General features: G+C 47.5%; 1 protein-coding gene across 1 annotated transcript in view; it reads right to left on the bottom strand.

Annotated features, from left to right (window-relative positions):
- Positions 1–891: 891 nt before the first annotated feature.
- The window catches only part of NUAK1 (NUAK family kinase 1), a 73,211-nt gene continuing 63,053 nt past the window's right edge, over positions 892–11,049 (bottom strand). The window contains exons 5-7 of the mRNA XM_061125453.1: positions 10,178–10,297; positions 8,301–8,433; positions 892–5,408 (exon numbers count right to left, since the gene is read on the bottom strand). Of these exons, the coding sequence (XP_060981436.1) occupies positions 4,255–5,408; positions 8,301–8,433; positions 10,178–10,297 (1,407 nt within the window). The 3' untranslated portion in view covers positions 892–4,254. The remainder of the gene's footprint in view (positions 5,409–8,300; positions 8,434–10,177; positions 10,298–11,049) is intronic.

Genomic DNA, 11,049 nt, shown 5'->3' with positions numbered 1-11,049 from the left:
GGAAGCCCTAACATGGTCTAAATTGGGTTTATACCACTTGCCACTGAATAGGATGAAGGGAGCACCCATGTAGAAGCTCAATAAATACTAATTCTCTTGATTTTCCTCAAAGTTACCATTTTACATTAACCTCACTGACATAAGTTGACAATATGTTAGCTGTGGCAATCCAACCAGCTCTCTTTTCTGGCTACCCCTTACATGTCACATTTGATTCAGCCTCTACAACAGGGTTTCCCAGATGGCACAATGGTAAAGAATCCACCTGCCAGTGCAGAAGACATGAAGTCAACCCCTGGGTCGGGAAGATCCCCTGAAGAAGGAAATGGTAATCCATTCCAGTATTCTTGCTTAGGAAATTCCATGGACAGAAGGAACCTGGTGGTCTACAGTACATAGGGTCACAAAAGAGTCCCACACTTCTTTGCAACTAGGCAACAACCGCCTGGATGGAGAGAACCCTGGCAGGGGGCAGGCAGAGGAGGCTAACATGGAAAGCCAGTATGGCTGAGTTAACCTTTGATGCCATCTCTACTACAGGTTGCAGGAACCTGGTCAACTTTTTGGAAACTAGAACTGAGAACATGTGAATTTGTAAGCTATGGGGTAAGCCAAGGTGTGTCATTAAAACCTGGGAGGAGAAAGTAAGGCTACGGAAGGAGAAGAATAAAACTGGACTGTGAGAAGGAGCAGAAAAGAGGGCCTGGATCCTACTTTTTCAATTCCTGGTTCCAACTGCACTGCCAGCTACATTTTCTCTTCTGAGAACTTTGAAGAAATTTCCCTTTTGTGCTTAAGCTAATGGGTGGGTTTCTGTTACTTAATACCCAATCTATCTCTTAACTAAGAGAAAAACAACCAAGTAAAGACACAAGTTTCCAGTTCACTTCAGTTCATGGCAATTTATTTAATTTAAAAATAAAAACAAACAAAAACAAAATCAGTTTCCAATGAAAATACAAACACTTTGGGTGGTTATCCAGCTTTTTTTTTTTTTAATCCCCTGTAGGCTGTCCTGGGCTCAAATCAATCAAATGAATGAAAACCAATTTTGACTGGAGCCATAAAGCATGTTGCACCAATTAAATTACACCAATATATTATTATAATACCTTTGAAATGCCTTTCAGACCAATAAATAAAAAAAGACAAATTCAAATAAAAAAGTCAACTTTTTATTACCAAAAAAAATAGAAATTAAATAAAAGTCACAACATGGATTAAAAAAAAAATGTGCAGTCAAGTTTCTCTTTTTTTTTTTTTTTCTTCTAGGAATGATACCATGCCAGTAAATCCCTACAGAACATTTCCAGTTTGGCAATAAGCAGTCAGTCAGTCATTCACATTTGTACTCAAGACAACAGGCCTGGCCAACACTCACCTGAGTTTCACCCCAAAAGGTACTCTTTGCCATCTGCAGAAGCAGCACCTTATAACAGGGATGGAAATTCAGAGAGCACTTGGCATTTTCATTTCACCTGGGGTCTTGAAGCACTTCCTGAAAACTGATCATGCCTTGAAATTTACCTGTAAAAAGAAGTATTAACTCTACTCCTTTGGCAGAGGTGTAAACTAAGACGCTGAAAGGCCCACGGAGGCAAGGAAGGACCAGGAGAGCTGACCTCGAATCTCCTGCTTGGCCCACCAGGTCATCAAAGTGTCTCTCACTTGTAATTTCATGGAGATAAATCAAGCATGATTTCCTTGGCTGGAAGGGATGAGAGGACTTAGTTAAGGAAGGGAGCTGCTTTGAGGTCTTTTCCCTCTATTCCAAGTTTTTTCTTTCTTTTTTGAAAGGACAGAGTCAACATCATATCCAGAATCAACATCCAGAGGATGTTAGCAGAATGTCAGAACTAGGCAGGGACTTGAGAGATCAGCTGATCTCCAGCCCTCTTTGAAGGGAAAACTCAGTCCCTGAAATAGTGCAGGTGCCTAAGACCACCAGCAGACTCGGACTCAATGCAGTCTCTGCCTCTGAGTGGAGGACTAGCTTTGCCACAACCCACTGTCTGGGTCCACTGAGAAAGAGAAAATACATATATTTTGGAGGCTAGGGATAGAATGACTTTCCTTAATAGTGTCACTTTTACTTAAAGATTATAAGGGTGGAAAATATCAAACACAATCACTTGGGCAAAAGGAAACTACATCAACCAGTAGGCAGATGTTATACCTAAGTCACACTGACAGCTACCAACTAGACAGGCTGCCATGCATGAGGGACCAGCAATGTGGCAGTATAGACTGTCCAGAAAAGGCTGCATAAAGTGATACAAGGAAGAGGGAGCTTTAGAGGTTGGAGAATGCCCTCCACACACCCACATACCCCACATACAATTTGCTAGCTATAGGTTTTTTTTTTTTCCCTTTGAACCTATATTGGAGTTCAGGAAGAAGGTGGAATTAAATGAAAGGAAACCCGCAAAGCTTCCCATATTACACTACTCAGCTCAACCTGAAGGGATGCACAAGCCAAAACCCCAGAGCTGGTGACAAGGGGAGAACTGGAGCCATCTCCTTCGGCAGAGGGCAGTTTCACTCTAATCAATGTTCTTCGTGTCTGAAGGTAAATCCCTTCTCATTTCCCCATGTTGGTTTTCCCCCAAACACCCCCCAAGACTAGTTCTCCTCAAATATCCAGGTGGCTTTCAGAAGTTGGCCATCTTGAAACAAGAGTTTCAATTAGCTGAGGTCATCCCAAACTCCCAAATAAGACCATCAATCCCAAACTCAGTATCTGAAGTTGTCCCATTGTGGGAGTGATGTCGTCTCACCTGCAATCTGGGTGTCCAGGAGTTACACAAGTGAGTTATGTGACTTTTCAAGATAAGAGTCCTGTCACACCTCTCGTCTGCCTTCTCCAGAACCATCAGGATGACATCCAGGGAAATGTTCCCTCTCCACTTGCTTCCTCCCAACCCACTCTGCTCTTTCAGCAGCTTATTCATTTGAGTGGCTGGAACCTTTCCCTCAAAGTCTAGGAGTTCAAACCCATGACATAGAATACCTAGATTTGAGGGGGAAAACACCTTCTGCCTGACTTGACTTTCCTCCTTCAAATATCCCACCTACACACTACCAGAAGCAAACTCGCCTACCTCTGAGGATTCTACACTGAGTGGATGAGGAAACTGTTTACTGTGAGTAAATAGGGTAAAGAGTTGACTCAGTTACTCCTTTGGAGACTGTAGGCAGTATCACATCCAATTCAAAACATTCATGCAGGTGAGAACCCACAGGCAGCATTCCAGTTAATATTGAGACATTAAAGAAATTGACAAGTTGCCCCCTTGCTGATACGGATCAATTTCCATTCATTTAGAAAGATCACAGAGGGTCTCGAGCACTGTTCCACACCATAGTTTTGACCTCTGACACCACCAACGTTTCCCCTACCCACCCTCAGGAGGTTGTGGTCAAGAGCCAGGCAGACACTAGGAAAGAAGAGGCAGACAACAGGAAGCCAAACAATCACCATGGGCTGACTCTAAGTCCTTAGCAGTGTCCAGAGCATTCTTTCTCTGACCAAGGCCCTGTCTTCCATTCAAGGTAGAGTAGCAAATTAACAAATGCCCCACGGTGGCATGAAAGAGACAACATAGATCCCATGGGATCTACACTAACACTCCCAGGGCTTAGCCAGGTCAAGGATGATAACTACAAGGCATGAGTGCTACTGCACCCCTTCCCATCCCCATGACAGCCATTACTAATCAATCACAGCATTCCTTCCCACTGGGCTACGCAAACCAACACCCCCAGCAGCCCCTATCAATCGATCACTGATTCAAGCTCAGATAACTAAAATCAACATGCCCTTCCTATGCAGTCAGACCAAACCTGCTAACAACATGAGAAGGGGCAAGTTCTGAGTGATTTCGCAACAGATGGCTATAGTCTGTCCTGCCCTCCTCCAGAAGCATGCAGATGACTTCTAGAGAAATGCTTCCTCTCCCTTATGCTCCTTCCCTATCCTGGAAGTGCTGGCCAACACCACCTCCCCTGGACAGCTGGTCCCCTAGGAGATGCCATAAAGCAAAATGCCAATTAGGATCCCAATTCTAACCGGCAGTCAGCAGGACTGGCCGACTGCCCACCTCTCCCACATAGGCACTGACTCAGCCTTCAAATTTGGCCAAAGCCAAACAGCACCAATCCCTCTGTCAGTCTATTGTCACGGCCAGCAAAGAGGTAACCAGCTCCAGAGCCCAGTCATCACCCCCACCCCACCCCGCCCCTGCACCCCGGGAGCTAGTTGAGCTTGTTGCAGATCTCCAGCGCCTTCTTGTAGACCTGAGTCACGTCGTCCATGTCCGTGAGGAGGGAGAAGCTGCTGTCTGCCAGCCGGTTCCGGTACCGCTTCAGGTACTGGGGCCGGGGCCGGTTCTGGAGCCCCTCAAAGTCCTGGATCTGGAGGAAGTTCTCGGCAGAGACGCAGCTGCGGATGCGCTGGCGGGTGGGGCGGTTCTCCTGCAAGTCGAGCAAGTCAAAGGAGTCGCTAGACAGGACGCTGTCATCGCTGATGACGCTGGAAGGCCGGCTGTAGCTCCGGGAGAGGCCCTCGGCAGGGACACCCGGCTCTAGCAAGGATTCCAGTGTGGGCATTTCGGGGCTGGCCAGGGCCGGGTCCATGGTGCCTGCTGAGTACTTACTGCTGTGCTTCAAGATGCCTTTCCTGCGACAGGAGAGGCTGTGGGACGGCACCCTGGCCGGGTCTGGGGGGCTGGGGGAGGGGATGCTGCTACCCAGCCCATCGTTACTGTCCAGCAGCTCCGAAGACTCGCTGCGCTCCGGGGATGAATAGTAACCCGATTCTCTCTGCTGGGTCTTTTTCAGAATGCCTTTCTTGGGCATCGTGGCCGACTGTTTGGGGCTGAGTTTACCTGGTACTTCAGCCTCGGGGGGGCTTGGCAGGGGCACAGCAGTCCGGCACAAGTCCTGTTCCAGCTTGAAAGTGGGCGGTAAGGCCGGGCTGACGACACCCTCGATGAAGCCAGTGCTGTGGGACCGATGCTCGCTGTTGCTCCGCTTCTTCAGGATCCCTTTGGGCCGCTTGGAGCTCAGTTTGGATGGGCTCTCGGGCACCAAGTCCTGGCCAGACTGAGGGAAGTCGTTCTCTTTCTTGGACTTCTTCAGTGACCGCTGACGCTCCAGCACGACCTCGGGGGCCCCGGGTTTGGCCAAGCCTTTAATTTTGGCTTCGGCTTCAGCCTGCAGCCCCGTGGAACGGTGGTGCCAGTCAATAATGCGGGCCAAGAATGGGGACTCGGAGCTGTGAAGGGCGTCACAGTCGCAGACACTGCTCTTGTAGCCCCAGTTCACCCACCAGTGGTTGGCGATGTCCTCGATGGTGGCCCGGCGGTCAGGGTTCACCATTAGCATCCACCGAATGAGGCCTCGAGCATCTACAGGACAAGAAACAAAAGGAACGATGCATTTTTTTGTTTGTTTTTTGGCATGCAGGATCTTAGTTCCTGGACCAGGGATCGAACCCATGCCCCCTGCTGTGGAAGTGCAGAGCCCTAACCACTGGTCTACCAGAGAATTCTAGGAACAGTACATTTTATGGGAGTTTTGGGCTTCGCCATAGGGCTGACTCGCCAGGAGACACTCATTTGAGGAAAATCCAAATGAAGCCCTAGTTCAGCCGCACTGCGGAGCGGGAAGCTGCAGCCTTCTAGACTGAACATGAGATAGCACCAGCCAGACTCAGAGCCACAGGCCGGGGTGCCATCACAGCCTGGCATGCCTCTCCACATGGTGACGCAACGTCGAACTGCTGAGCTTTCCATCAACTCAGATCTTTATAAAATGGGGAAGACCAGGTAACCAGGAAAGCATCTAAGCCCAAGCCCAAGCAGGGCTCCACCATTCTTTTGATGGGTATCATCTTACCAAAAGGGAAAACAGGTGTAGATTACCATGACTCTCTTTAGTCCTCCAAAGGTAGACTTTTATAAATACACACTGCTCGGGTCACTGGGAAAGTATGTCAGCACAAAGAGGGAATTTTAGGGCTGAAATGGCAAAAAAAGAGGCTATCAAGGGGGCGACAGAGAAGGATGGAGAGGTGCTCATAGCTGGCACACCTGGGCACTGAAAGGCACTGTGCTCAAGGCTGGCCTGAACCCCAGGGCCTCAGCGAGGCTCTGAGACCCACACCCAGCGCTCACCTCCTGTCCCTCTCTGACATAATCCATAGCCTACCCCGCTGTCAGATCAGAGAGCTGATCTCTATTTGCTATCCGTTTACAGCCTGTCTGAAAAATTCCATTTGCAAATTTCTGCTGCCAAAGAATTAAGAGGAAGCCCCAAAGGGATGTTGAGGAGGCCACAGGAACCAACTGACTCTCGCGGCTTATAAATCACCTTTTAAGATCAAACTGTGCTTCCCCAGTGGGGGTTGAATTATATCCCGGGAAGGTGCCACCTCCCCTCTGCTACTTATGCAGTTAATGAGTAGCTGGCAGGGGCCTGGCAATGGCGCTGGGGGTGAGGCATACCTCTGTACGGCACCAGGATGTTCATTCATTCGGTCAAGAAATAGTCTCTGAACCCCTGGAATGTGCCAGAAACTGTGCTGGCACCATTTGGCTACTGAGCCAAAAAGGCTACAATAGAGGTCCCCCTGAATTTTCTCCAACAAACCCCACAGGTTGGCTCATTGGAAAATATATACAGATATAGATATGTGTATATCTATATCTATTTATATAAAATAATTCAATGTTCATTATTCAGATTCTGTATTTGTAAACTTGCCCACTCACTAAGCTGTATCTGTAACCCCCAAATCAATACTTGGGGTGCTTTCCACAGAGGGGCAAAAAATGAGTTGCCTCCACTGCACATGTGTGTTCCCAGCTGAGCCAGAACCAGGCAACAAGGCAGTATCTGCTTGTTCCTGCCCTTGTGCTGTAAATGTCCTTTTCATAATCCATTTAGTTCATGCTTTTCACGTTGTTGCCCTTTTTGTTGGTGATTTCACTGTTGAAATGGCCCCCAAGCGTGGTGCTGAAGTGCTGTCTGGTGATTCTAAGGGCAAGAAGACAGTGAGGTGCCATGCAGAGAAAATGTCAGACAGGTATTAGACAAGTGTCAGACAAGCTGCTCTCAGGCATGAATGAAAGTGCTGTTGGCTGTGAGTTTGATGTTCATGAATCGACAGTATAGTTTAAAAGAGGCATCTTTAAACAGAAATGTACATAAGACAAGGATAGGAGTGATCAGTTGACAAAAACGTTGTGACCAGAGGCTCACAGGAGTCGAGCCCTGTATCTCCCTAGGAGCAGTGGTTCAGTATTCACAAATTCAGCATTCACAGCAACTTTACTGAATTGCCGCAAATAATGAGAATCAACCTGTGTGTGTGTGTGTGTACACACATGTAGGATGCGTGTATATGAAAGGTCTGTTAATTACATTCTAAAGTCAACTACCTGTACACACCCCTTCTATACCCACATGATGCTCTCCTGTCAAGAGATGGAGCTTATGGCCTTGGTTACTTTGACTGATAAAACATGGCAGAAGTGACCTTATGTGGCTTTCAAGGAGACACTAAGAAGACCTGGCAGCCACTTCTTCCCCCATCTTCGAGCCCTGAGCTGCTATGTAAGAAGTCCAGGCTACCCCCTGAAGGGACAGGCCTGAGGAGGCCGCTCATATAGATAGCCCACACAGAGGGACCCCAAGGTGTCCCCACAATTGGCCCCAACCTTAGCCACCATCTGACTGCAACTGCAGGAGAAACCCCAGCCAGGCCAGAGGAGCTCTCACCAATCCAGGGAACCAAGAGACACGGCTCATCGAAGTCATTTAAACCGCTGAGTTTGCTAGGAGGTGGGGGCAATGGGACAGAGTTGTTCTCGGCTATAGTAATGAAACAACACCCATGCACCATACCCCCAACGGGGCAAGGTGTGAAAAAGAGTAGTTGCCACCCTCGTGCACTTAGAGTCTACCAAGGGAGTTTATGTCTACACAGACTAGAAGGGGTTTCATGTCATACCTTTTCCGAAATGTGCACCAATAGCGGAAAACAGAATCTAAATAGGGTAAGAACCTTGCCCAAGTTTGCACAGCAAGCAAACAGGACTCCTAGCCTGCTCTGCAGAACAACTGATCTGCAGGTACCACAGCGGAAAGGTTTGGGGAAAGCGGACTAACAAGTCAGCTCAGCAAAGACCTGGGGAGAAGAGGAATAGCAGGTGTCCTTCTTACAGACATCGACACAAAAGCGGGACATGTGAGCTGGCCTTGCCTGGCCCAGCCGCTGACCATCCACGGGCGCGCACCTGAGGGCTGCGTGGGCTCCCGATATTCACCACTGCTGATCTGCCGGATGAGGTTCTTGTGATCGAAACCATCGAAGGGCATCGTTCCGTAAACAAGAGTGTAAAGCAGTACACCCAGGGCCCAGCTGTCCACCTGAAGCAAAGAGAGACAGGACAAGTAGATTCCCTTCCCAAACATCAGCATCACAGACCATGAGCAGCCACCCATAACGACCCCAGGAAGGGAATTTAGCACCTGGCAGCCAGGTTCCCACCATGGCCTGACACCTGATATGCAGTGCACCTGGGGCCTGCTTCAGAGCCCGACCTTTCCATTTCAAACAGTCCTAACTCATAGAACTTTCCTGAATAGATGATCTTCTTTGATCCTCACTATGATCTGGAGAGACAGGTAGGGCCCTGCATTATTTTCAGCCCCATTTGACAGATGAGGCCCAAGGAAGTTAAATGGTTTCTCCGGAGACGCCCCATCCCAGTGATGGAGGTAAGACGGGAACACAGGTCTCTGGATTCCTAATTCAGGAATCCTGCACCTTCTTCAAACGGCTCAGAGGCTGCAAACCCAAATGGCTACAAGAGCCAAGCAGGCAACAAACATGAACAAACAAGAGACAAGGTGGGGTACAACGTGGAGTATTGGTCTGAAGGCAAACTGTGGAGGACAGTCACCCATCTTAAGCAGGCGGCCTCCTCTGGCTAGTGGGTACCACTTAGTCAAACAGGCCCAGCACTACTAGAGCCTTTGGTTTTTCAAGAGAAGTCAGAAAACAGACTTTTATGTGAAATCTCCCTCTGATTAAATGTTTGTTCACTTTTTCAGAAAGACTAAGGTGGCCAAATGAAGTATGTTTGCTGGCCAGATCACAGGCTGCCAGCTTGTAACCTCGGAAACAGACCATCAGTGATCACAGAAGCATTCGTTATCTATGATAAATTTAGTGTTGAGTTTCTGCGGTTTTGTAAATTGGATCCTAGGCTCCTCCCTTACATTCTTATTTTAGAAAGACTTTACTGCAGTTGATGGAGGCTCTTGGCATCCATTTTACTACCCTCTTGCCCTGCCCCTAAACACTCTCAAACAGATAAATATTTGGAAGAAAACATTTCAACCCATTGAACGGCTGCTATTTAAAAGATCCTAAGTAGATGATTCTCTCTGCAAACAGAACTATCTTTCTAAAAATGAGTAATCAGTCACAACTCACCCATTTTCAAAAGGACATTCTCACATACACGTCTTTCATTGGCCCTGATAGCTTTAGGCATATAGAGAGATGCATTTTTCATGAGTCAGAAGATGCAATTAAAATGTATTTCCTTGATCAAAAATACATGCTGTCCAAAATGCATACAAAAAGATTCACTGCAGATTGAGACAGTTTGCTTTGTGTTTTGCCTGTTCTGTTATAATAGGGAAAAACTAAAAACAATCTGCCTAAATCCAGGTAAGTGATTAAATAAATTATGGTATATGCATAGAATAAGTGTGTCATCACTAAAAACCATGCTTTTAATAACAAATTTAGAAAATGTGACAATTTTAAGTTAATAAAAGGTGAGATATACACATATATAGTGATTTCAATTATTTGAAATATGAGATCTACACTGAGGGGAAGAAAACCCTTAAAAAAAAAATCACATAAATATTAATCGGTTATCTCATGGGGAAATTGGAGGCAACTTTATTTTCTCTTTTAGGCTCTTCTGGATTTTTCTTCCAGATATATATATATATACACATATATATTACAGCTTTTATAGTCACATAAGGTTTTGCTTGCTTGCTTTTACGGTTTTTTTTAAAAAGTATTCCTAGGTTAAGTTCTTTCCTTCCCTTAAGCCCCTCTGCCTTACACACCAGGCAAGCTGCTTACCTCTGGCCCTCGGTAAGGCCTCCCGTTGACAATTTCAGGAGAGGCGTAGAGTGGGCTCCCGCAGAACGTTTGCAAGAACTTGTCCTTCTGGTACAGGTTGGAAAGCCCAAAGTCCGCAATCTGCAGAGAAGCAAGCCCCAGGGAGCCTGTTAGCACTGCGGTCAGTGTCTGCACCGGCTCCGCTCACCCCTCCCAGAATAGAGCATCTGCGGTGCCCCAGCCTCTGCCAGCTGTGTTGGGTCGTCCTTTGCTCTCCAGCCCTGAGCTTTCACACGAGGACCAGTCTGCACAACTGGGCGAGACTCCCGACTGTAGTGCTTGGCATCCACAGCATGCTCTATTACTTAAAAATCACTCTGTGCAAGGACTCCCTTCTCACATCAGTAAAGATGTACCCTGAGAAATACCCACAGAGTCACATGCTTGGTGTTTCTGATGAACACTAAAGTGTATAGTTACTACTCTGAGAACTGTCTGCTGCTGCTGCTAAGTCGCTTCAGTCGTGTCCGACTCTGTGCAACCCCACAGACGGCAGCCCACCAGGCTCCCCCATCCCTGGGATTCTCCGGGCAAGAACACTGGAGTGGGTTGCCATTTCGTTCTCCAATGCATGAAAGTGAAAAGTGAAAGTGAAGTAACTCAGTCGTGTCCGACTCTTAGCGACCCCGTGGACTGCAGCCCACCAGGCTCCTCCGTCCATGGGATTTTCCAGGCAAGAGTACTCGAGTGGGGCGCCATTGCCTTCTCCGAGAGAACTGTCTGCAGCCTACCGAAGACCTCATGGTACCCATCCATGTGGTATATGCACCTACCTGTGCCCCGGACATCATCGCCTACACACTGATCAGAACTGTGTTGTGCACACCTTGGAG

This window comes from Dama dama, chromosome 22, assembly GCF_033118175.1.
Source record: "Dama dama isolate Ldn47 chromosome 22, ASM3311817v1, whole genome shotgun sequence".
Classification (NCBI taxonomy): domain Eukaryota; kingdom Metazoa; phylum Chordata; class Mammalia; order Artiodactyla; family Cervidae; genus Dama; species Dama dama.
This window is presented reverse-complemented; position numbering and strand designations above follow the sequence as displayed.